Below are 26926 nucleotides of genomic sequence, written 5' to 3'. Positions count from 1 at the left end.
AAAAAACATACAAGCAACACTTTACTCGTCATCTCCAGGTTTAGAGCTGAGTTTCCACCACTAATGTTGATTGCTACGCTGATGTCACTTTGACAGATCCTATACCAATCACTGAGCTCATGGGCTCTGAACAGAGATTTCTGTCTACACAGCAGAGTCACTGAGCAATTGGCTGCAGTGATGTCCACGTGATGTCAACACCTTAGCCGATATCAAACTCCGGGAGCAGAGCATAGACTCAGTGGACTCAAAAGAGTGAGTAAAGCGCTATTTGGTTTTTACAACAAACTGCACCAAGGAATCCAGATTTTCTGAAAGGGGACAACGTTAGCCTTTGAAGGAGTATTATAAGATTTAAAAAACATTGCTGCTTTCTTCTACATAAGCCTATAGGCAATTGTTATTAGAGTGAGGTGACCCTTACAGGAAAGTGATGAATTTGACTGTTGCATATCAACAGAGCTGGTGACTTCAATAGAATATCCAATGTATTAAGCCACTCTAGTGGAGATAGATTTGGTCCCCAGAGGTGGACCGGGAAGTGCATTTTTAAGGAATTTTGTGTCGTAAAGAATGACAGTAATAAACTATCTTAAGAATGAGGCACTGGCTCGCACTCTAAAAGAATGGAGAAGTGAGCGCCTGCGTCCAACTCTCTTCTCACAGTGGTATGATAATGAAGACAGGAGGCAGAGATTTCTTCCAGACACTGCACGCTGCGGAGCCTGGAAGAAATCATTAGCAAAAACAAATAAAATATGATTCAAAAGAACCTGAAGACCCACCTATTCCGACAAGCCTACAACCTGCAGTAACCACCAATCGACCAAACCGCTGCATGACCAGCTCTACCATCGCCTACTGTATTCTCACCCATCCCTTGTAGATTGTGAGCTCTCGCGGGCAGGGTCCTCTCTCCTTATGTACCAGTCGTGACTTGCATTGATTAAGATTATTGTACTTGTTTTTTATTATGTATACCCCTCCTCCCATGTAAAGCGCCATGGAATAAATGGTGCTATAATAATAAATAATAATAATTTCTCAACAACAAGACTGCAAATATGGGGCATACAGGTAGGACTAGTTTAATATTTCTATCACCTATATGCCCATATTAATAAGTCATATACGTCCCAAGGGGTTATAGATTCCCTTTAAGGTTTAGCGACTTTAAGATGTGTTTTAGTAAACATTTCTTTACCGTAACAAAATCATGAGGAATTCTACTCCTTGTGTGAGGGGTCAGATATCAATGGAGAAGATATAAAGGTGATGTGCAGAGAAGTAGGCATCCTTATATGAATGGGGTTAGCACTTCAGGAACAATATCTGGTCTGTGGCATAGATCAACACTATCTAAATGTGTGGTTTATGTTTTACAAATTTGTCACAGGCAAACATTATTTGCAAGCATAAACATCATTTAAGTGGGACTCATTAACTGGATTCATGCATCGGCTCCATTTCAGGAATGTCGGAGCTGGGTTTCCCAATGCCTGCATGAAATTGTTATGTCACATGATTGTTGCAGGCAATCATCTGCAACTAATGGGCTGCTGATTTCCCTCAGACAAAACTCGGAAATCCGGGCAAGGTGTGAGCACACACAGCACACGTGACATAACAATGTCATGCGAGTGTTGGGACACTTGGCACCAACATTGCTGAAACAGAGACAATGCAGGAGGTGAGTATATGCTGTGATCGACACATAATGTAGGACGTTCCAAATTAAATTGTAAAATCCAAATACGTGCACGGAAGAGCCACACTAATACTCTGAGCATCGTGGCAGATCTCTCCTTATTACATCATCTTATATAGGTTATTAATAGTCATGCATTGTAACAATGTAATTGGCTTAGCTTATCTATGAAAATGTGCTGGCATTAGCATACATACGGTACTTCTCATTGGCTAGAGGTAAGACTGTCTACACCCAGCTTTAGAGTTTAGATCTGTCTTTCACTCTTTAATTTTGTTTCTTTCCTGTGTTTTCACTAAGTCAATTAAACAAAGAAAGTCTTAAGAGATCCTTTATCTCAAAACACGCATACTGACTCAAACTCCATTTTGGAAAACAGGATAAATAAATATAAATCCTGTTCTCACAATGCTGCTTTTGATTTACTTTGGCGACAAAAGCAATTAAAGAGGCACTCCCATCAAAGTCTTTACCCTCCTAATATGTTGTAGTCATCATATTATATAGCACCGTGTTCTTACAATTGCTCATTTTGACTTTCTACCCAGCTAATTCTTCTCTTTTCTATGTCTTGTCTGTGATATCACGTGATTGAAAACTGACTAGCTGAATCCTTCTAAGCTTTATGTCCCTGCAAGGGACAGCCAACGATCAGCAATTGATCACTTATTCTATCTCTTGGATAGAAATTGTGATTGTGGCACAACCACTTTATCCCCTTCATGACCGCAGGTATTTTCGTTTTTGCGTTTTTGTTTTTTGCTCCCCTTTTTCCCTGAGCCATAACTTTTTTATTTTTCTGTCAATATGGCCATGTGAGGGCTTGTTTTTTGTGGAACGAGTTGTACTTTTGAACAACACCATTGATTTTAACATATTGTGGATTGGAAAATGAAAAAAATTCCAAGTGCGTTGAAACTGCAAATAAAGTGCAATTTCACAATTGTTTTTTTGTTTTACTTTTTTACTATGTTCACTGAATGCTAAAACTGACCTGCCATTATTATTCTCCAGGTCATTATGAGTTCATAGACACCAAACATGTCTAGGTTCTTTTTTTATCTAAGTTGTGGGAAAAAAATTCCAAAATTTGTTAAAAACAAAAAATTGTACCATTTTCCCATACCCGTAGCGTCTCCATTTTTCGTGATCTCGAGTTGGGTGAGGACTTATTTTTTGCTCGCCGAGCTGACATTTTTAAAGATACCATTTTGGTGCAGATATGTTTGATCGCCCATTATTACATTTTAATGCAATATTGCGACGACCAAAAAAGCATAATACTGGCGTTTTAACTTTTTTCGTCGTTACACCGTTTAGTGATCGGGTTAATTCTTTTTTTATATTGATAGATCAGGCGATTCTGAATGCGCTGATACCAAATATATGTGTATGTTTGATATTTTTATTGTTTTATTTTGAATGGGGCAAAAGGGGGGTGATTTGAACTTTTATGGTTTTTTTTACATTTTTAAAAACATTTTTTTTTTTACTTTTCGCATGCTTCAATAGTCTCCATGGGAGACTAGAAGCTGCCATAACCCGTTCACCTCTGCTACATACAGGCAATGATCAGATCGCCTGTATGTAGCAGAATTACATACGGTGCTCATAGCAATCTGGCAGTTACAACCATAGAGGTCTGCTGGAGACCTCTGGTTGTCATGCCAACCCATCGGCTACCCGTGGTCATGTGACATCGGCGCACTTTCCGGAAGCGCATGTTAAATGCCATTTTCATAGTTTGATAGTGGCATTTAATGGGTTAACATCCATGGGATTCCTCCCGAAGCTGTTAGCGGCACATGTCAGCTGTTCAAAACAGCTGACATGTGCCGCAAAAGATGTGGGCTCACTGCGGGAGTCCACATCAAAGGGATGGAGTCCGACATCAGTGTACTATTACGCCCGATGTCAGAAAGGGGTTAAGGTTCTCTGTCAGCATGGAATGGGTGTTCAAACCAAGTACAGGTGCTCGTTGCTTCATGGCGGGGCCAATCATTTACCGTATTTTTCAGACTATAAGACGCATCGCACCATAAGATGCACTCCATATTTTCAGAAGGAAAATCGGGGGAAAAAAATAATGCGTCAAATGGGGGTCTGTCTTACAGTCATGAATTCAGCTTACCCGGGGGAAGATCGATAGTGCTGGTGGAGCGGAGTCACATGGGGTGTTTGGTGGTCCAGCGATATGACCCAGACTGGTGCGCAGGTCCGCAGGTCAGCAGTGTGGGGTGCTATGGCGACATTTTGTGAAATCCCGGAGCCCCCACACATCCATTGCTGCGATGTGGTGGTCTCTGGGAAATCCCATCCCAGTGCTGCAGGTTCAGCGGTGCTCGAAGGTGCGAGGGCTATGGCAACATTTTGTGAAAGCCTGAAGCCCCCGCACTTCTCTTGCCTCAATGCTGTGGCCTCCGGGAAAATGGCCACCTCCGGCACGCATGCGCAGATTGAGATCTCGGGAACGAGATCTCGTCCTGATATCTTGGGAGACGATATCTTGGAGCCGAGATCTCAATCAGCGCATGCGCCGCCTCTGGCAGCCATTTTCCCGAAGGCCAGATTGATTCCCCAGGCGCAGATTGAGATGTCGGCAACAAGATCTCGTCCGAGATCTCAGGAGATGAGATCTCGGAGCCGAGATCTCAATCTGCGCATGTGCCACCTTTTTCTCAAGGGCCACAGCATTGAGGCAATAAAAGTGCGGGGCCTGCAGTGTCGGACCACTGGAAGAATCACCCAACTCCTGCTGCTGCCACGATAACTATAAGTACATTCCAACTATAAGATGCACCCCCGTTTCCCCCCCAAATTTTGAGGGAAAAAAGTGTGTCTTATAGTACGAAAAATACGGTATATGCACCTTCCCACCTACTTGTTTTCCATCTATCTCCTCTCTACTCTGGCCCTATGAAGCCAGAGCTGTCAATCAAAGAAGAGGGGGTGGAGATAGCAGGAAAACAAGCAGGTGGGAGGTGTATTTAAATTATTGGTCCCACCGTGAAGTATCGAGCAATGGGACTAAGTATGAACAGTCATCCTATGCTGACAGAGTCCCTTTAAAGAGTAATGACTGCAAAACAAAAAATTCCAACTTCTGTAGAAAATAGTTACTGTGTTTTTTTTGCTGGTGTTTTTGATTGGCACTATGGTTAACACTTCTGTGTTGTTTTTACATTAATATTTTTTTACATAAATCTTCTGACAGAAACTTGGACAGCATTTCTAATTTGCACTGTTAATGTTTAATATCTCCATAGGCAAAGTGTGTCTATTCCTCGTCCCCATTCCTGGCACTCATCCAAGTTACTGGAGAACCAACCGAATCCCAGCATGATGCAAATATCTCAGGGGACGTTAGGATCTCCATGGCACCAGGCTTACCATTCAAGGTGAGGAAAGTGCCCAAGATCTGCCTTGTCACTGCCCACATTTCACTGCACAAATAATGGTGAAAATTAGGCAATTTTTTCCCCTAAATTGACTGGTTTTATATACGGTGTGTATTTTCAAAAGTAATTCTTTACATGAAGAATGTTTGGCCTGTGCACTTTATAACAACCATTATTACTTCTTGGAAAGAAACTTCTATAATCATGATAATTTAGCAATTACGTTCGTATAATTATACTTTAGTTTTTCTTCACTGCATTGCAATGTGCAAAACATGTGTGACATTTTGGTTTCAGCTTATGTCCAAATTAAGATTTTATTTAAAAAGTTATTTTTGCATCATTAGTATATATCATCTCTGTGTTAGTGGTTTGGGTGAGACCTTCACTATCCTGAGAATGAAGGAGTGTTGATTTAGGGGTGCATCCCCTACACCGTTTTTACTTGTACAGCTGTGTACCTGCCCAATGTCTATGCAGAAGACTGCAGCATATCTTCATTTAATGAAATGCTTCATTCATGTAAACTTTGTAGGGGACAATGCTAAACCAGCATCTTGGTTTTTTAATTTTCAATATCGAAGGGGTCCCTGCCCTCCAGTTAGAGTCCCAAAAATCACATTGTGATGGCATATACTAGTGATAATGTATTCTATCAACATTTTGGGTACTTTAAAGAGGACTCCAGTAACGACAAGTTATCACCTATTCACAGGATAGCTGATGACTTACAGATCGTGGAAGGTACAACCATTGAGACGCTCATCAACTGGCAGAATGCGGCACTTTTATTAGGCTAAGTTTACACAACTGTATAAAAAAATCATCCAAAATTCATCCAAAAAACTCGCATGATTTTTTTCTCTTTTGTCATCCTCATACAGTCCATTTGTAATCCATTTTTATACATCAGTAGTTATTAAAAAATTACAACACTACATACAGTTTCATTTATTAAAGAATTGCAATGTAATGCGATACTGTGGCTCCGTATTGAAATTTTTTTTTTTGCGCACCCGCAGACTAATGGGCAGAAGAAACTAGTTAATGCTGCAATTTCTGTTCACACGTAGATTCAGTCAATGAAAAACAAAAAAAAAGCTCATGTGCACTGCCCCATTGAATAATATTGGTCCGAACTATGTCAGTGTTGTTGTTCAGATCTAAAATAGGATAATTGGAACCTAGCTTTAGAATGGAGCGACAGTACATACGCCCGGACCACCTCTCCATTCATTCCCTGTGGTGCTGCTGAGAACGAACTTTTTCTGACAGCCTCATAGAGATTGAATGGAGCGAAGGTGCGGGTTCCCCAGCAGTCGAGCCGCTGCAGATATCCTTTGGATAGGTGATAACTTCTATTTACTGGACCAGCCCTTTAAGGTGTTCTACCCGCCATCATTGCATGATGGCATGTATTTGTTATAATGGGAATGACACTTTTATTCTATACATATTTGTGATACTTTTAGTTTGTCCTTGAGTTGTCAGTATTAATATCTAGATGCCCCCTTTTTCAGTTTCATGCTGTAGCAAATAGTAACTGCAGAGTCTGTGCCGCAGTGCACACTGTATGCCATCTCACCACAGTAGGACTAAACTAACAAAGGGAAATGCAAATAATTTAAGCGCTTTACATTAACTGTGGAAATACTGGATCCCAGCCAATTGTATTGCTTTATCTCAGATTTGATTGGCAAGCCCACCACAAATACAGGAGTTATGACCTAAAATCAAAAGTATTGTTATATCTGACCAAGTAAGGACCTCAATTAAACAAGACCTAGCTGTAAAGGCGTGTGTGCATACATTTGGACATGGGGGGTTCTTTGTTATCTCACAGTTCAGGCTGCCTTGTTTATGAATATTGCTTAAAATGGGATTCATTGTAGGCCACGAGGAAACAATAGCAGACGGTACAATCAAAATAGAAATTATGCAAAAATGTCAGTGTACGAGTGAGTGAGCAAGTACTACCCAGAAGACAGTGCAATGAATGAGCCATGCCAGAGATGTTACATCATTTTCAATCCTCGAAGGGTGAGGAGTTCAGCTTGGGATTTCCAACGTCTGTTACTGCTCATGAATTCACAGCACATGCTGTTTTGGAGGCAGAGACCTGCTTGGGATTCTAATTGTAGTCAGTACCAGGGCATGTGCAAAGGATACTAAAAAATCTGACTTGGGGACCTCAGTAGAAGACAGAAGAACCATCATCCAAGACAATGGCATGTCATTCAGTTTCTCCTTCGGTATATCAGCTTCAGTGATTTTGTGATGCTTCCGCATCTTCTAATCTTCTGCAGAAGATAGTTTGCTCCATTGTGTTCAATTACCAATACCATGTGCTGTGCTCACTGGATATGTGCAGGAGAGATGAGATCTGAAATGGACAGTTCATTGGTTGACTTTGAAGAACAAAGAGTAAGTGTGCAGCCAAGTAATTGTGAGAATGATTATATCTTGTTCTCCATTATGTATTTGTAGCAGTCAGAGATGGGGAAACAATCCTTGAAGGCTCTAAGTGGGTTATGATGCTCCTTGAGTGGAGGGCGAGGCTAGTCATGTGTCTCATGCCGTCTCAGGCTGTAGTCACTTGGGAAAATACCGTAAGTTATGTTGTGATGAGGGTAAGGAAAAATTGAAATATGTTTAACTGTTTCACGGTGTCTGCTGGGGCACACAGGGCAGTTTGGTGAAATGTCTACTGTGTTTTTGTTTTTGGCCAAAAGTGATTCCTAATGCGATGCGCAGTGTAAAATTAAGACTTCTACATTAGCACCTTTTAGGTTCCATTCAAAGATTGCGCTATATAAATCTAGCCTAAGGGTATGTGCACACGTTGAGTATTTGCAGCTGATTTTTCTGAAGCAAAAAAACAGAGTATTGGCAAGAAAAATGCTGTGTAAAATAAGTTTTTTTCCTATTAATTTCACTGGGTGAAAAAGTGCAAAAACATTGAAAGAATTGACATGCTGTAGATTTGAGAAACTATTTTGATGGTTTAAATCTTCAAGGAAAAATATAAGCAGCATGTGTAGAGATTTCAGAAATATCATTCACTTTGCTGGTACAGTAAAACGCACTTTTTTTTTCAGCTGCAAAAATATATAGCAAAACACAGCAAAAAAAAAGCCCTGAGACAGGTTATTGAGCCTTTTAGAATCAGTTTCTTAAAGCTGTCGATGGCTAAATGTTAAATCAAACATTTGAAAGGGTTATCCTATTCGGGCCATTTATGGCATATCTTGTAAACAGAAGAGGGTTCCAAATCTTGGAACCTGCCCGTCTTGAGAACAGGGCCTGACTGCACATCACTGCATGATAAGCAGATGACGTAATCTAGTCCTATAACTTATTACTTATATTTGCTGCTAACATTACATTCAGTGTTCCTCAAAGACCAGGTTCCAGTTGTACATCTGCAGACCTATGACATATGTATAAGGCTATGGTCAGTATGTCTTTGGATTGTGGGAGGAAACCGGAGTACCCAGAGGAAACCCACGCAAACACGGGGAGAACATACAAACTTTGCAGATGTTGTCCTTGGGGGGATCTTCTTTCCCACTCCGGACCAGACGAGGCTGCAGACGAACATCCAGTAAGGCTCACGATGAAACCCTCCCTCCACCCAGTCATGGTGCTCAGCTGCATCCACAGGAGTTGGTCGCTGAGCTCTTCCACCTCTGCCTTCAGAAACTCCAGGACCTCTGGTGATGGCTCACCACAGCTTCCATCCTGGTAGCTGGGGGAGTCCTCGGCTTTCACCCCACGCTCCGGATTCTGGCCGCTCACCATCTTCCTCTTGGTGTCTCGGTCCGGTTCCCGTTCTCTCCTTCGGGGGCAGAGATTCTTCTTCTTTCTCCCACCATGCAGAATCAGGAGGCGGATCTCACTGGCTGATGGGCATGTCCTCAGGTTGCAGAAGTATTTGGAGTGGGTGGCCATTATTTTCGCGCCGCACAGCCAGTCCCCACCCACGATGGCACACTTTTCTGCTCCTGCGCTCCTCGTGGTGCTGTAATGGTGGCAGTTTTGGCAGTAATTCACAATGCACAGTCTCTCAGCACAACACAGTCTCTACTAGAGTCTGACACAACCTCGGTCTTCCAGCTACCGGAATCTGCGCTCGGCCAGGATGGTAGTCCAAATGCTGCTTTTCTCCCCTGTGTCTCTCTCTTGTGCTCTGCTCTCCTGCACACTTTCTACAAACTGTCCTTTCCTTCTCAGATCTCTTTCTCCAGGAGCTGCTGCAACTCTGGCTGCATGGCCCCTTCAGTCTTTCTGACACTCAAGGTCTGACTGCTCTCTTCTCTGTCCTCTGACAGACTGACTGACTTCCTTTCCCTCCAGCCCAGAATATAGGGAAGTTCCCCTTAATCCAGGTTCAGAGCTCCCCCTTCTGGCCTGGAGTATGAACATGTTGTGTGTATGTGATTACCTGATAAAAGAGATCTTTCATCGCTTCCAAGAGTGACATCACTCTCCCCGTGAGGAAAGCAATGCCACTGTGACGACCAGGACCCTGGGGCGTCACACACACACCACTGATTGACAGCTTTCTGGGTACACATGACAAGAATCTGCATAACTAATCATATGCTAAATAGTTGCAAGTCAAATTTATGTATGAGATAGCCAAGATGATTGTCTATAAAATTATGGCAGTCTCACGATCAAAGCAGTAGTGGATGGTGAAATATGGAGTCTAGTGGATGGTGAAATATGGAGTCTGAAAGTCAAAAGTTCAAAATATTGTTACCCTTTTGCTCTTCACTGTAAACAATAAGTCAGTTGTTGGGTAAGACAATATAATGGGAGCCCAAACTATTTTTTGAAATCATATAATCCCTTGTCTTCCTACAATTCTTTCAACTTACCCATAATTAAAAGGTTATCCCTCCCCTTTTTGAGCCATGCAAGGCATTTTAACAGTCATCTCTGAATGTCTGAGTGTTTTGGGTTTTTTTGCCTTTCCTCCGTCTTGTCTGTTTAGATTTCTCATAGCAAACAAATGTCTCTAATGCTTCTAGTTTCCAGGAACATTGCCAGGGAAAACTTTCAACTCCATAAAAAGAGAAGAAGTAAAACATACCCATACAGTGTATTCTTTACTTGAAGTCTTTCATGTTCTTACTGTCCTGTTCTAGTTTTATAATCTGTGTGATAGGTGTGAGTGTTATCAATAAACTGGTTGTTTATGAAATGTGAAAGATTCTGCACATATCTGTGTAATACTGAAGGTACTGCATGATTAGAAGAATGAGCAAAGCAGCCACAAGCAATTACTTATAATATGCAGGAATGACAACTGGCAATGAACAGAGCAAGATCCAAATATGGTTTCTCTTCCGTTCCTCCCATAACCTAAACATTTCATCTGCAAGTTTATTTATAAGCTCTTTCGAATGTTTCTTGCAAACAGTAAAATTTTTCCCTGTGTTCTTTTTTTTGCTTCAGTTCATCTGCAAGTGATCTCTCCAGCTATGAACATGGATACTTAAGACGGAGCCCTGACCAATACAGCTCAAGAGGTAGCATGGAAAGCCTGGAGCACACGGCACCAGCATACCATCAATGTCATCTTTCTCCAGCCAAGTCCACTAACTCCATAGACCAACTTAGTCATCTGCACAACAAAAGAGACTCTGCTTACAGCTCGTTTTCTACTAACTCCAGTATTCCGGAATACAACCCCATTATGTTCTGCAAGGAGAGATCTTACTCAATGGAAAGTATGTTTTCTCGTGGAACCTTACAAGATGGAATAAAGCATGCAGATATAAGGTATATCAAGACAGTATATGATTCTCAACGTGGAGTGTCAGAAGAGTATGAGGTCAACTCATCACTCGTCAAACAACGAAGTAGATTTTCTGGTGGATGCTCTAGGAGCAGCGGCAGTCCTGTTGGTAGAATAGATCACAATAGATTTTTGTCTGAGAGTGATATAATGGAAAAGGGCCCTCCCATGCCACCTGCTCGGAAGGACAGTTATGCAGTAATAAAGCATCATGAAAGACCAAGCTCTTGGTCTAGCTTGGACCAGCAAAAATCTTTCCGAACACATTCCAAAGGACTAGGATCACCTATGGCTTTCAGCACATGTCAACAACAGAAACCAATGTATGGGGAAGGACAATTGCATACGGTGATAGAAAAAAGTCCAGAATGTAGCCCCCTAATGAAACCTAAGCAGATTTATTCACCGATTCCGCAACCTGGACAACCTATGCTTCCTGCTGGAATATATCCTGTTCCATCTCCAGAACCACATTTTGCACATGCTCCACAACCTCTTAAGAATAATAATGGAAGACTTTACCCAGCACTTGCCAAAGAAGGATCATCTTCTGGAGGTAAAGGAGTTTCTTATTTGCATTCTGAAAGCAATGTAAAAAGTAGTCAAAATTCTCATAACAGTTCTACTTTGTCTTTGACAGCAGACCAGTCCAATAGATTTGATAAAAAAGTAGAAGATGGACCTACAGATTTTGCTCAATATAAACTCCACTTCTCAGATAGTCCTGAGCATCATACTGCTTCTCCACAAAGCATTGAAAATAAAATGTCATCTTCAAGATTAAATCTGATTACTAAAAATGCTCACCTATTGATAACTGATTGCAGAAAAAATGCATATGAACTTAATAACCCTGAAAAAAGGAGACATTCTGGGCCGGCATTTCAGAATGAGTGGAGCTACAGCCAAAGTAAACCAGATGTGTTCGGTGCTGCTTCACCTTTGGAACCATGCAGAACTAATAACAGCACTGATGCAAATAAAGAAAAAAACGATGGGTACTTGTACAATAGTGGCCCTTCTTTTAATGCTAAATTGGATGAAAGGCAGTCTCCAAATATGACCAGCTATAAAAGCAAATTAGAGAGCACAAGCTTTACAAAACACAATGAAGATGTTGATAGATCAATGTCTTATCCCACTCTTCAACAATCTGATGAACCTTCATCACCTTCTCAAAAGAATTCTGGTGACTATATCAGAAGGAGATTACATTCAGGTAGCAACCAAAGTAATGGTAACCCAATACATGGTTGGACAGATGGCAAACAACGAACTTCAGTTTTGGAAAAAATAAGCAAAATTGAACAACGAGAACATGAAAGTCAAAAATCTCAGGCTTCAGTTGGAAGCATATATGGTCAGAATTCTGCACAATGCCCAAGAGATGCAAGTAACAGAGCATCTGTGAACAGCATTGAAGACATAAAGAGTAAGTTTAATTCACAAGAAAATGTCTTCGGAATAGAATCCCGAAATCCTTCAAGTTCACAAGTTAATGATAAAGTTGCTTATACACAGGAGTTAACAACAGCCGGAAGTGCCTACAGTGTAAAATTAGGTGATGCTCAGAAAGCAACAGCAGAGACTCAAGCAGACAAAATGCAGGAGACTAATAATGAGCAATATGTTTTTCAAACTTTGCCAGACAGTGATAAAAGAACAGTTGATTCTCAAACAATGCCAAATAAAGAAGACCACTGGCAGAGTGCTTCACAGGACACTTTTGGTTTTAACAGGGCTTACAGGAACAGTATCAAAGATGCACAGTCTAAAGTCCTGGAAGCAACATCTTACCGGAGGAAAGATTTAGAAATTAGCCCACCACAATACAAGAAGCCAGAGAGAAGTGTTAAAAGACCTACATCAGCGATTGTATACAGTAGGTCTCCTGTGTCCCCACATGCACCAAAAGAAAGACACAGTATTACACCCACAGATAACTTTGTGAAGAATCAAGAATCTCAAAGTCAAGAAGGAACAGGTGTCCCACACCAAGTAGCTCGAATTGGGGCAAGAAGACGTTTGACAACTGAGCAGAAAAAACGTTCCTATTCAGAGCCAGAAAAGATGAATGAAGTTGGAGCATCTGACAACGAGTTATCATCTACGAGCATTCAAAAAAGAGGACAAAATATCAACTTCTTGGAACAAACGGTGGCAGACAGACGAAGGATGTTTGAGAGGGATAGCAAGACATGTTCCTCTGTTAACCTGTCTAAACCAGAGCTGAAGCAGCTACAACAAACTGCCCTTGCTGACTACATAGAGCGTAAAACCGGTCGGAGGCCTTCATCACAGGAAACTGGATTCCTAAAAGAAAGGTCTCAAAGTACCTATTTTTCTGGGAGTTTAATGGACAATCAAAGTGTCTCATCTACATCTAGCATGAATTCACTTCAGGAGCAAAACTTATTTCGCCCTAGTTATTCAAGGGAGAATCCATCAAATACAGGGCGCATATCTTCAACGCTTCCCCCTGGAGTTACAGGATTGTTTGATTTAGTAAGCTTAGAAAAGGAGATTGATTATCCAGAAAGCAGGAGTCGTACCACTTCTTTTGCCCAACAACGACTTAATTTTGAAAACAGAGCCAAAAGTGATTTCAAAGGTATCCTAACAAACCGACCAAGGGAGGTGACCTCTTCAAAACCAAGAGGATTTTCGGAGATTTCAAGAGAGGAAAGGTCTGACAGAGCAACATCAGCTGAAGATTTGGTTGAGAAATTGTCACAGCCTGCTTCTCTACATGTGAGATCAAAATCCTCTCCTGCTGGTGAGAAAGCAAGCCAGGTATGTGCGATTCATGCATTGTTTAACAGTTATAGTGTGCTATTTTGAATCATGTATATTGTCCTGTTGAAGACCCCTTTTTCCATTTTTTTAGTGCAGACACATGTATTTTAGGATCTACGGTATATACTACGTTCAAATTTATGGAATTAATATTGTTTTGGCTACCATATAAATCGATATTCGTATGGTTGTTGGTACTCTGGGGTAAATAGTTTGTGCCCCTTCTACTATCATATTAAGGTATAAGTACATTTCAACTGTATGTAATCCATTACATTTTTTACCATGGTTTACCATGTTCATGGCATATTCTGTTTATTTTTATGTAGACTGCTACATATTATTTATAACATTCTGGTAGATAATATGAATATAGGACCATAAAACTGGCACAAATGTCACCATACTGTATTTATTTAGCAGGACATAAGATTTTTGATTTGCTTCTAATTATAAGAGAAACTAGACCTTTATATTGTCTCTTAACATACCGTAATTCACCATATAGAAAGTTCTGTATGGTTCATCTGATTTACTCATTATTCTAGTTATTATTATTATATTATTATTATTTATTATTCTAGTTAATAATTTTAGTTTAGAATTTTTAGATCCTACAAGATTAATTTAAGGAATTGGATCATTTCTATTTTTTTGTTCCACTTCTACATTAAGATGCTTCTCCTGGCTTGGGAAGGTCTTTTTGCTAGCGTGGTAAATTCATTTAAGGCTACTTTCACACTAGCGTTAACTGCAATCCGTCACAATGCGTCGTTTTGCAGAAAAAACGCATCCTGCAAAAGTGCTTGCAGGATGCGTTTTTTCTCCATTGACTAACATGAGCGACGCATTGCGACGGATTGCCACACGTCGCAACCTTCGTGAGACGGTTGCGCCGTGTTGTGGCGGTCCGCCGGGAGCAAAAAACGTTACATGTAACGTTTTTTGCTCCCGACGGTCCGCTTTTTCCGACCGCGCATGCGCGGCCGGAACTCCGCCCCCACCTCCCCGCACCTCATAATGGGGCAGCGGATGCGCTGGAAAAATGCATCCGCTGCCCCCGTTGTGCGGCGGAGACAACGCTAGCGTCGGTGACCTCGGCCCGACGCACTGCGACGGGCCGAGCCCGACGCTAGTGTGAAAGTAGCCTAACTGTTCCCTATATATGGTATAAGAGTTGCATTTCATAGATGTATCTTTTAAAAGAAAGTGACAATAATATGTTGGACTTGTTGAGATGAGATATAGAGATGGTTATAAGTATATACAGTTGCATTCGATAGAATAATCCCTGGGTCTGAGCTTCAGTAACTTGCATGGTACAGTCCTGCCTATTGCAGCTTCACTCATTGTCGATGAGGGCTCTGTCTGACTCTTTGACCCAAGCAGCGAGACAAGCTCCCCCTTCACTTTGTGCTGTTGTCTCTCTGGAGATTCCATATCTGAATAGATGGCATTCTGGAGGAAAGAATTCATCACATTAAAGTCTCTTTTACTAGTGCTGCCCATCCTCAATATACAGGTCTCGCTTTATTCATTAAAGGCCTTGTACTCATTTATATTCCATGCGCTTAGCTTTAGATAGAAATGCTATCGTTATAACATCGTTGAAGAGCATTCAGAATGCAGAAATCAACCAGTGGACCATTATACATGCGTTCTCTACAGAGGCGCACATGTTAGTGACACAGTTCTCTCCTATAATAAAGTTTGCATATAATAACACATTAGACTACAGTATCTTGAAGCTTTTACATTGCATCCAAACCACTGTAACTCAGCCCCCTGCCCCACTATGTGTTCCCATTCCCCCCACTATTGTGCAGTCATTGGTATTGTTCCAGCATTACTTATGTGCAGCAGCTTAGGTGTAGAATTCTAGATCTATCAATAATATCACGGATCTAACCAAGAGGTAAATGTTATTTTAATGTTTAGACAACATGCAAGCATAAAGTTGTACTACCGCCTTAATTATATATTAAAGGGGTTGTCTCAACAAGACAAGCCTTTGTAAACTGAACCAAGCTGTGATTGGTTATTTTATTTAGTCCCCATCGATCAGTGGTTGTCAGTATGGGAAGTCGCCGATGGCTATATAGTTTTAGCTTGCAGTTGTCACAGCAGTGAAAGTGTAGTATATAAAGCTGGACATTCAAAAGAATGTCTAACCAAGAAATACAGGTTCTTCGAGAAATGATTTGGCTTATAGATTGTGAACCTGACCAAGTCCCAATATGTGATCATGGACAGGCTCGGACTGGCCCATAGGGGAACAGGGGAATCCCCCCGTGGGCCCCTGTGCAGGTCCGGGCCACCAACTCCATTTTATGGGCAGTACTTGGTATAATTCACTTGATTCACTCTGTACAGAAAAAAAAACATATCACCAAACTACCCAGTTTATTATTATATAGAGCTATAGGTAAATTTGAATGAGGGTAGTGTAATATTTGTATGCAGGTGAAAAGTGGGCCCCCCAAGGTCAAGGGCCCACCAGTCCGACACTGATCATGGATGTTTATTTTTGTTTAATTTGCACAATACTCCATTTTTTGTGCCACAGAGATGCTCTTCATACTGCACATGGGGAGATAATGATGCAATCATAAGACTATTTGAAGACCAATATCTGATTCGTGAGGCCCAGAAGTTGGTATCACCATTGATCAGCTTTTTGCAGGTGTGGGTGAGTTGGGACACAGTTTACGCAGCTCTGCAGCAGACATTATCAAGTACTAGAGCTCAGCTCCTAATTTCTACAGTATATAGATCTGTGGTGTTCCAGCTCCACAGGCTGTGTACTTCCAGCGATGGAAGGTCTGCTAACAGCTGATCATTGGGGGAAGGGTGATCGCACAGGGACCCATGAAGTAATGGTGCCACTTCCACCTCGAAGACAGAAAGTAACTTATGTCACACAGGTGCATTAAGATGAGTAGGGATGAGCGGACCCATGGATGTTCATGTTCGTCTTGTTCAACCGAACTTTAGTCCACGGTTCGGTTCCATTACCAGAATTGTACTTGATCTTGAACCTGAACCCGAACCCCATAGAAATCAATGGGAACACGAACTTAGGAGCTGTAATATCTCTCTCTCTCTCTCAGCTTGTATATTGTAAAGGGCCCATATGCTATTATTGCCTAGAGGGGCTCTTCTGTCTGTGTTCGCCCATGGGTGGGGATGTTGTGTGTCTGACTGCTATTGGTAACCTGATCTGATCAAACCAAAGGATGAGGCATTAATATCATGGTCCTGGAAGGTCTATTTAAACCGAAACTCCCAAATAACAGTCTAGAAGTTACCTATAGCGAGGGTAACATTGTGTTTCTAAGTTAAAATATTAATACAGTATATCACTGTGCATCCCTATATATACATGTATTAATGTTATGAGTTGGGCAAAAACATTTGCATCGCCCTGGTCAAGCAGCAATATCAGGATTCCGTGGCCGCCATACCAGAGCCCTGCAATGCTCCTCCTACTTGCCAGCATACCCAGCACCTTTTCTGATTAGTTGGCCCAGAATGAATTGACCCTTTGTGGCGCAACACATTGATGACTTTGCAGCAGGCTTACTAATCAGAAGAGGTGCTAGAGAAGCCGAGAAGTAAGAGGAAGTGCGTAGAGCTCTCTGGCAGCCATAGACTACCGACATGGTTGTTGAACAGTGATCAAGCGAATCTTTTTGCCAAACTCTAATTAGTATAGAAAGTACATGCACACGTACACAAATCCATATCTATCAGAGTATCTGAGAGGAAGAATTTTCTAAATGCATGACTGCATTATTGGCATAGTCGATTCCGGTGTGTATATCTCAGGACATACAGTCAGAGCTTCCACCACTGTCAGTTCCACAGTCTGTGAGCTGGAGCTGGAGGAAGTATGTGGGAATGCGGCCGGACATGTGGGATTAGAATGTCCGTGTCTCTTAATTGCGTCTGCTCCAAGGGTAATAGACAAAAATGTCTTTTAACTAGGTCAGAGCAGAACTAGGATTCCGTTCCCAAGCCCAATGCCTTCCAATGAAGCTTTGCTGACCTTTTTTGGTCTTCTAACACTTAAAAGCTGTTTTCCTTTTCTTGAATTGCATAATACATAATGATTAAGTTTAGAAAATATTGAAACTTTTTACAATTAGTACAGTCTGCTCTAAGTTATGCTCTCATATCTGTTAGGAAGCATTTTCTTAAAATGCTGAAATTATACCAAATTTAGACTTATTCAAATGTCTTATTATTAAACAAAAATAAGTCTGCATAGTATGGGTAGTTTGAAGCGTGCTAACAGACCTGCAGACAGCACTGCACTCACGGCAGACAACACGTAGGGGTAGACTGTGCACTAAAGCAGTGCCCAAGGGACAATAGGGCCCATAAGTTCTTAGCCAGTTACACTCTTTTTGCCCAACTTGCCCTACATGCCATATCCAAGGCTCTAATGGTTGGTCATGGGCTGATGATCGTAAAGGGAATATGTCACCAGGTTTTTGCTATGTAATAAAAGGGCAGCATGAGGCTGAGATTTCATTGATATATCACTTGCTAGGCTGCGTGCGTACAATGAGTGTTTTACTAGCGAGTGATTATCACTGCTGGACTCGGTGCAGCTCCTGGTTCAACCACACCCCCACCACTGATTAGTAGCTTACTGTGAATATACTATGTATACAGAAAGCTGCTAATCAGGTGTAAGGGAGGGGACAGCTTTCTAAGCTCTGCTACATGCATCTCAAATCTCTGATTGTATCATAGCTGCTGCTGTCAGTAAACTATGCGATATATTGTTGGAATCAGGGTCTCCTTCTCTATGTCATGCTGCTGTCTGATGAGGTAGCAAAAACCTTGTGTCAGATTCTCTTTAAGGTGACCATACACCTTGACTAACGTACAGCCAAGCGCTCACTTAGCCAACAGCTATTTCACCTCCTCTCCCTCCATTCACATGCACACCCAGCCAAGTGGGGAGATGATAATATACCACTGGCGGCCGGTGGCTTATCTCTCTTGAGTTCAAAGGATCAAGCATATTACAATTCAACATGCTTGGTCCTTCTTTCCCAGGACTCCTGCCATACACATTAAATGTTTGTCTGGTTCTCACTGAACTTGGTGGGTTTGGCGGCAGCATATCTAATATGTATGGCCACATTTCATCTCTCGGCCTGTCTATCTACCTATCTATCTATATCATAGACATCACATTGTCATTAGATCTTGACATTATTCTTTTTTTTTCAGCAGGCCGAGATGACTACTTTAGTATGTAAGGGTTATCTTGTTGAAAAGCATCATGTACCGTTTTCCCTATTTGCCTGTAGGGGGCACTCCTTCAATTTCTCTTTCCCAAGCCATTTGTTTTGCTTGCCAGTTTGGAATAGATTGTAATTAGAGCTATTTACTGAGAATAAAACTTCCTCTTGGCTTTTTTGATGTTTGTTGGCTCAGTTTACAAACTCCAATCTTTTTCTAGTGTAATTGGTAGCAACTTGATTTCTAAACAGATTGAAGTCTTTCTGATTCCAGATCGCTGTAATAAATGTACCCTTGCTGCTTTAAAACTGCTTTAATCAACCTTCCTTTATCTGCATAGATTAAAGTTTTGGAGGAAACTTGTGTTATGGAGCCTTGACTTGTAATTAACTATGACAGATATAGTATGCAATACATTTTCTTAAAGGGATTGTCCTCTTCAGATACTTTAAGGCCTTTATACACATTTGACTATTGTTTGCCTAAGCCGCCAATAACAACAGATTCGAAAACAGTCTAATGTGTATGGGGCCACCCACCTATCCCCTCGCAGATGATGTTAGGCAGCAGAAGAATCAGGCATGTCCAATCCTTTTGGTCTATAAGCAATTAGTCACCTTCAGAGATATCAGGCAGCGGCTCTCTCATAAAGGACATAGGAGCACTCGATCAGCTTTGCTCTCCTGTATATTGACTGGCAGTGTTTTTTTGAACACCTTATAAAAACTGGACATGATAAAGGCACTATAGGGGAACATTATTATTTTCTCTTTGGCAGTTTTCTGGCTTAAAAATTTGCAACTTTTTGCTATTTTGCATTGACCCTAGTAGTCTCTCAAAAGAGGACAGAACCAAGCAGAAGGGGAATTGGAATGAAGTAGAGATCGGACATAGCGGCACTCACCACCAATGCCTAAAAAACAGCACTTTATTCGGTCAACGCATAAGGAGCACAGACATGGAGGAGAAAATGAGCAACAGCTGTTACATGTAAAAAAACGCTTCTACAGGCTTAAGAGCTCAAATCTCCCATTCATTGCTGGATTAGTAACTGTATAGAACTTGCCGTGATGATTTAACATTATGTGAGTTATCATCTGTACAGTTATTAAAAGAAAAACTACCCCTAAATGCATAGTTGCAGCTAGGTCTTCTCTGCCTCTGTCCATTAGCCGCCTATAGCAGTGATTGCAGGGAACTCTCAGTACAAGATAAGCAAACTATTTTAGGGAAAATATTTTGATATTCCAGACGAAAACAATAATAATTTTGTGAGACACTGATTTCTTCTGATGATCACTAGGGTTGAGCGAAACGGATCGGACAAATTAAAAAATCGCTTACTTTCGGCAAAGTCAGGTTTCATGAAACCCGACCCGATCCTAGTGTGGGATCGGCCACGTGGTCGGCGATCTTCGCGCCAAAGTCGCGTTTCATATGTCGCTTTCAGCGCCATTTCTCAGCCAATGAAGGAGGACGCAGAGTGTGGGCAGCGTGATGACATAGGTCTCGGTCCCCACCATCTTAGAGAAGGGCATGGCAGTGATTGGCTTGCTTTCTGCGGCGTCACAGGGGCTATAAAGGGGCGTGCACGCCGACCGCCATCTTACTTCTGCCGATCTTAGCATAGGGAGAGGTTGCTGCAGCTTCATCAGAAGAAGGGATATAGTTAGGGAGGGAAGATTAACCCCCAAACCGCTTGTGCTGTAGCGATTTCCACTGTCCTCAACACCACCTTTTTTTGCAGGGACAGTGGAGGCTATATTTTTGTACATCAGCTCTGTAGCTTATTAGGCTGCCTTATAAGGCTCCCTGATAGCTGCATTGCTGTTTGCACGCTGCTGTGCAAACCAACTGCTTTTTTAAAATCAAAAATCCTGTTGCTCCTTTCTGCACAGTTATCTTGTTTATTTGTCCACACTTTTGTGTGCAGCAGTCCTTTTTATTGCTGCCATACTTGCCCTGAGATCATTGTAGGGAGATTGAAATTGTACTACAGTCCTTGTATTTTTTCATATATCTTTCAGCCACTTTCTGCCACTTACATTGTGTTGTTTTATACACTGGGCCTGAGTTTTGGTTCAGTCTCCCAAAAAAAAAAGTGAGATTCAAATTCTCACAAAGTGGATATACTTCAGTCATGTTAGTTTGTCGTATATCAGCCAGCCACTTTCTGCCACTTACATTGTGTTGTTTTATACACTGGGCCTGAGTTTTGGCTCAGTCTCCAAAAAAAAAAAGTGAGATTCAAATTCTCACAAAGTGGATATACTTCAGTCCTGTTAGTTTGTCGTATATCAGCCAGCCACTTTCTGCCACTTACATTGTGTTGTTTTATGCACAGGGCCTGAGTTTTGGTTCAGTCTCCCCCCCCAAAAAAGGGAGATTTAAATTCTCAACAAGTTTATATACACCTTCTACCTTGTTTTACAGTACCATATAATGGTTGTTATTTTGGTTAGATTTTCCAAAAAATGAGGAAGTCTGGTGGAAGAGGCCGTGGGCGGTGGTTGCCAGCTGGTACTGATGGTGGTGGTGGTGCATTTGGTGGTAGTGGCAAAAGCACAACAGCACCAAAGGCTGGAGGTGTTGAGCCAGCGTCATCGTCTGGCTACCCAAAATGTTGATGATCTAACCTTCATTAAAATGATCTACTCATGGATTTCAAATTATTTTGCCCCACCTTCCCCTGCTGACACGTAGCTTGCCTGAAAAATGTCTTGCTTTTGGCCTCCTCTTACTGACTTCTCCAATTCCTTCATTTGCAGCTGCTGAATGTCCACCATAGGCCATTTTTATACCTCCCAAAATGGGCTGACTCTCCCCACAGGGCCGTGGTCACCACCTGGCGCAAGCACCCGTGCGAGTGCCGTTTGCCTGGACAGGTGGGTGGGCCCACTCTTGGGCGACGGCACTGGCACAGAGTCCCTCATAGTACAATGAAGTGTCTCTGACGGTGGTGGTACACAACCAATGTCAGACACACCGTCGTAATATGAGGGGCCCTGTGCCAGTACCGCCGCCCACGAGAGAGTGTTCCCCCAGCTCGAACAGTGCTCTACCACTTGCAATACTTACCTCTCCCTGCTCCACCACTGTGTAGTCTGTGCTGTTAAATCCTTCAATGGCACTGCCAATGCAAATTTGTTGAAATGATAGATGATAGTTAAAATATACAGGGGCCCTGGCCTCCATTTAGACCAGTTAATACTTTGCGCCTACTACCACTGTCTGCTACTCAGCGGAGGAGCCCACCCCTGTACCTAGCTATGCCACCTGTTTATTTATGAACAATTTTTTGGCAGACATTTAGCCCACTTTATTATTTGGGCCTACTAACTGTGTCTGCCACTCATTACAGTTTTGCTCCACTGAACAAAGCAATGCCGCCTGTTTAGTCCTGTTACCACATTTGAACTGCATTTAGCCTACTTTATTATTTGGGCCTACTAACGAATTGCGTCGTTGCGATGTACCGACGCTAGCAGTGAATGTGCCGCACAACGGGGGCAGCGGATGCTGTTTTTCAACGCATCCGCTGCCCCATTATGAGGTGCGGGGAGGCGGGAGCAGTGTTCGGAAAAGACGGGAATGATGCACCAAAAAATGTTACAAGCAACGTTTTTTGGTGGCGACGGTCCGACGCAACCGTCGCACGACGGTTGCGACGTGTGGCAATGCGTCGCACTGCATCGCTAATGCAAGTCAATGGAGAAAAAAACGCATCCTGCAAGCACTTTTGCAGGATGCGTTTTTTCTACAAAACGGCGCATAGCGACGTGCAGTGCACGACGCTAGTGTGAAAGTAGCTTAACTGTGTCTGCCACTCATTACAGTTTTCCTCCACTGAACAAAGCAATGCTGCCTGTTTAGTCCTGCTACCACATTTGAACTGCATTTAGCCCACCTTATTATTTGGGCCTACTAACTGTGTCTGCCACTCATTACAGTTTTCCTCCACTGAACAAAGCAATGCCGCCTGTTTAGTCCTGTTACCACATTTGAACTGCATTTAGCCCACTTTATTATTTGGGCCTACTAACTGTGTCTGCCACTCATTACAGTTTTCCTCCACTGAACAAAGCAATGACGCCTGTTTAGTCCTGTTACCACATTTGAAATGCATTTAGCCTACTTTATTATTTGGGCCTACTAACTGTGTTTCCTCCTCATCCTGCCCATTGCCCAGCCACTGCTAGATGAGTCTGCTGGTACATTGACACAGACCACTACATTCCCCTTGCACTCTACACAGCCAGAATGTGACCCTGCTGAAAGTCAGGTTCCCCTTCCCGCATACTATACCACCTTACACGGGGACAAAGAGGAAGGTGCAGATGAAAGTGCAGGATCCTTCATCAGGTGGGGGGCATACTCGTTGGCGACGTCACTGGCACAGGGGCCCTCATAGTACGCAAAAGTGTCTCTGCCAGTGGGAGGCTCCACCCGCCATCAAACACACCGCCGTACTGTGAGGGGCCCTGTGCCAGTGACGTCGCCAATGAGTATGCCCCCCCACCTGATGAAGGAACCTGCACTTTCATCTGCACCTTCCTACGAATGAGTGGGCCCCCCTGCTTGTTCAGGATCACAGCACTTGCAAAGTTGAAATACTTACCTCTCCCTGCTCCACCGCCGTGACATATTCCGTGTTTCCTGGGCCCACGAAAATCTTGAGCCAGCCCTACCCCCCCACAACTTTAGCCAAATGACCCCCAGATTTCAATGCATAACTATTATTAGAAAGTAAATGAAGATTGACAAGCTTAAGTAATAAGAATTGATGTTTTTGGCATTAAAATGGGCACTGTAGGTGTTTTCCTGTCCTCCACTCACTGCCGACTTTGATTCCCCATTGACTTGCATTGGGTTTCGTGTTTCAGTCAGCCCCTGACTTTTCGCAATAATCGGCCAATTTCACCCGACCCGACTTTTGACAAAGTCGGGTTTCGCGAAACCCGACTCGATCAGAAAAAAGTAAAAGTCGCTCAACTCTAATGATTACAATTGTATTCCAACTTGCCGGATCACATAGGGCTCTAAATGTGAGCTAGAAGCTGCTTTATCAGTGTATGGTATGTTTGCAGTCAGGAGTTCCGTAGGCCTGCATCGTAAAAGTGACTTCTGGCTCACACATAAACCCCAGTGTGATCAGACTGGCCATCACATGAGTGAGAAGAGGACCAGAGCAACACTGGAAACCGGGGAATGCTGCGATCGGTGAGTATATTACCGCACACTACATATACATTACACAGATTTAGCCAATATAAAGTTTTGTGGGAGGGCTGATTTAATAATTTAATTATTATAGTTATGCCTATGGATTCAGAATGGGATGTCATAAAGCCCTAGTAGGTGTAATGAGTAGGTGTCCCAATACATTTGTCCATGCAGAACATGTTCTTTCAATTATTATTAATTTTACTATACATCTTTGTTTGTCAATCAGATTAGTTGGACTTCAATTGAGTAAACCAAACGTACGCAGATCTGGGTTTCTGGTTAGAATCAGTGACTTAGAATATGAACGTTAGTGGATTCTGTGACATAGTGTACAGTAACCACATAGAATTTTTGCTTGATTTATGTAGGTATGCACTCTTCTCTGATGAGATCATTGCACTGCGGGGGGTTCTTTAGAGCGTTGCTAGGAATCCCCTAATATGGAACATACTTACTAGTGACAAGATTAAAGACTTAGGCAGGAGGGAGGCTCTTGGACACAAATGATGTACCTGCTTTATGTAACAATGACAACACCAGCATATTTCCATGTTACATAGGTATGGGTAACAGCTTGAGTTCCTGAAGAACACTACAACTAGTCACACACATTAGGGCTAGGCCGAACAAAACTCACTGATTTCAGCTGGATCTAGCAACAGCCTGAGTATTTTTGTAGTGAGGTCTCAGATCGAACATATTTTTCAAGCATGCTGAAGACACTCGGTTAGCACCCGAGCATGGTGTAGAAGTCACGTAACAGTGGTTCCCACTGGAAGCGTATAAGGAAAGCAGTGTACAAGAGAGCCCTTGTTCAGCTTTATCTCTCCTGATTATGGAAAGCTTTACTACATTAAAGGGAATCTCTCACCCTTTTGAGCTTTTTGAGTTATTACTATGGGCATACAGGTAGTATATAGCTGAAATAATTCATACCTGTATGCCTCCTTGTTCAATAAAAATCATCTTTGATAGCCTCAAACTTCCAGGCAATGGTACATAGGCTGACTGGAAGATAACACTGCCTCCAGTCAATATACAAGATTTCTCCTCCCCTTCTCTTCAAACGTTCTGTTGACCCCTTTTGCGTGGCCAGAAATCCAGCTCCTGTGCATTCTGTCTGCCGTCTCTCTTCTGCTCTGTTCCGCCCTTCTGTGGGTATTGTCTTCAATTTTAATGTACGCTAGCACCAGAGAGTCACTAAAACTTTCGGTCCCTGTGGTCTCCAGCGCACAGTGACAAGTGACAGGAGGCAGAATGTGCTGGCGCAAGATTTCCGGCCGTACACATGACGTCAAAGGGACACTGAAAAGAAGGGGAGGAAAAATCTTGTATAATATAGACCAGAGCTTCTTTTATAAATCATCTTTTATAGCTTCGATCTTCCAGGCTATGGGGCCTAGTCTGCCTAGAAGATCGAAGCTATAAAAGATGTTTTTATTGAACAAGGAAACATCCAGAAGGCATACAGGTATTGCTAATTTCAGCTGTATACTGTTATGACCTGGTGGTTAAGAGGCCACACTGATATGACCTGGTGGCTAAAACGCAACATGGAACGAGCTCTGAGAAGGTGGTATCTCTACTGACCGCAGTCCCTAATCCTAACAACAACACTAGTAATAGCCGTGGGATGTTCCTGACTCTCCCTAGACACCTCTTCACAGCCTAAGAACTAACTACCCCTAAAGAAGGAAATAGAAAGCTATTAGAAAGCAGAGTTTACAAAAATGAACTCCACACCGACTCACGGTGTGGAGGGGCCAATCTGCTTTCCCAGAGCTTCCAGCTAGCCTGAATATTACATAATGACAAGCTGGACAAAAAGAGACATATTTGCAAAGCAATAGAGTCCAAGCAAATGGACAAACAAGAACAAGCAAAAACGTATCTTTTGCTGACAAGGACAGGCCATATGAGAAATCCAAGGAGAGAACCAAATCCAACCAAGAACATTGACAGCTGGCATGAACTAAAGCCCAGAGCAGGTTTAAATAACAAACCCAGGCAAGGCGATTAGTGAAGGCAGCTGCTACAGCTACCTAAAGGAGCAGCAGTTCCACTCGAAACCACCAGAGTAGCCCAAGGGCAGAACTCACAAAAATACCATTAGCAACCACAGGAGGGAGCTCCAAAACGGAATTCACAACAGTATACAACCTGTATGCCCATAGTAATAACTCAAAAAGTTCAAAATGATGGCAGATTCCCTTTGAGTATGGTTTTGATAAAGTGCCACCTTTTATAATTGTATTACAAAGAAGACATACAGATGGTGGTGTATTCAAAAAGCTCAATTTCTGTCCAACAATAATGGCCTTGATCGGACAATTGAACATCTACCATGTACTGTACATAGATTTGTTTTTAAATTCTCTTATTTTGTGATACATCTGTTTTATTTTTTTTCCCAGCGTAACTTCACTCTATCGTACTAATGGAATGTGCACACATTGAGTATTTGCAGCAGGTTTTTATGCAATGTGTGAACAGACCCTAAAGATACTCAGAATTAGGCCACGTTCACACATTCAGCATTTTACATCAATATTTGTAAGCCAAAATCAGGGGTGGGTGATAAATACAGAAGTGTTTCTATTCTACTTTTCCTCTGATTGTTCCTCTCCTGGTTTTGGCTTACAATTGCTGATGTAAAATACTGACCAAATACTGAATGTGTGATCATGGCCTGAAGATTAATATACGGTAGTCTAATTCATTGAGGCACTTTGC

At 42.2% G+C, this 26926-nt stretch overlaps 1 protein-coding gene across 5 annotated transcripts in view; it reads left to right on the top strand.

Moving 5' to 3' along the window:
* The window catches only part of SHROOM3 (shroom family member 3), a 241863-nt gene that overhangs the window by 183412 nt on the left and 31525 nt on the right, over positions 1–26926 (top strand). For 4 of the 5 annotated variants that reach the window (XM_077275709.1, XM_077275732.1, XM_077275726.1 and 1 more), the window contains 2 exons: positions 4975–5106; positions 10570–13705. In XM_077275709.1, coding sequence (XP_077131824.1) covers positions 4975–5106; positions 10570–13705 — 3268 coding nt within the window. The remainder of the gene's footprint in view (positions 1–4974; positions 5107–10569; positions 13706–26926) is intronic. The other variant, XM_077275718.1, reaches the window with a different exon arrangement.

This window comes from Ranitomeya variabilis, chromosome 1 (assembly GCF_051348905.1).
Source record: "Ranitomeya variabilis isolate aRanVar5 chromosome 1, aRanVar5.hap1, whole genome shotgun sequence".
Classification (NCBI taxonomy): domain Eukaryota; kingdom Metazoa; phylum Chordata; class Amphibia; order Anura; family Dendrobatidae; genus Ranitomeya; species Ranitomeya variabilis.
Note: the sequence above shows the minus strand (reverse complement) of the source record. Positions and strands in the feature narration are given on the sequence as shown.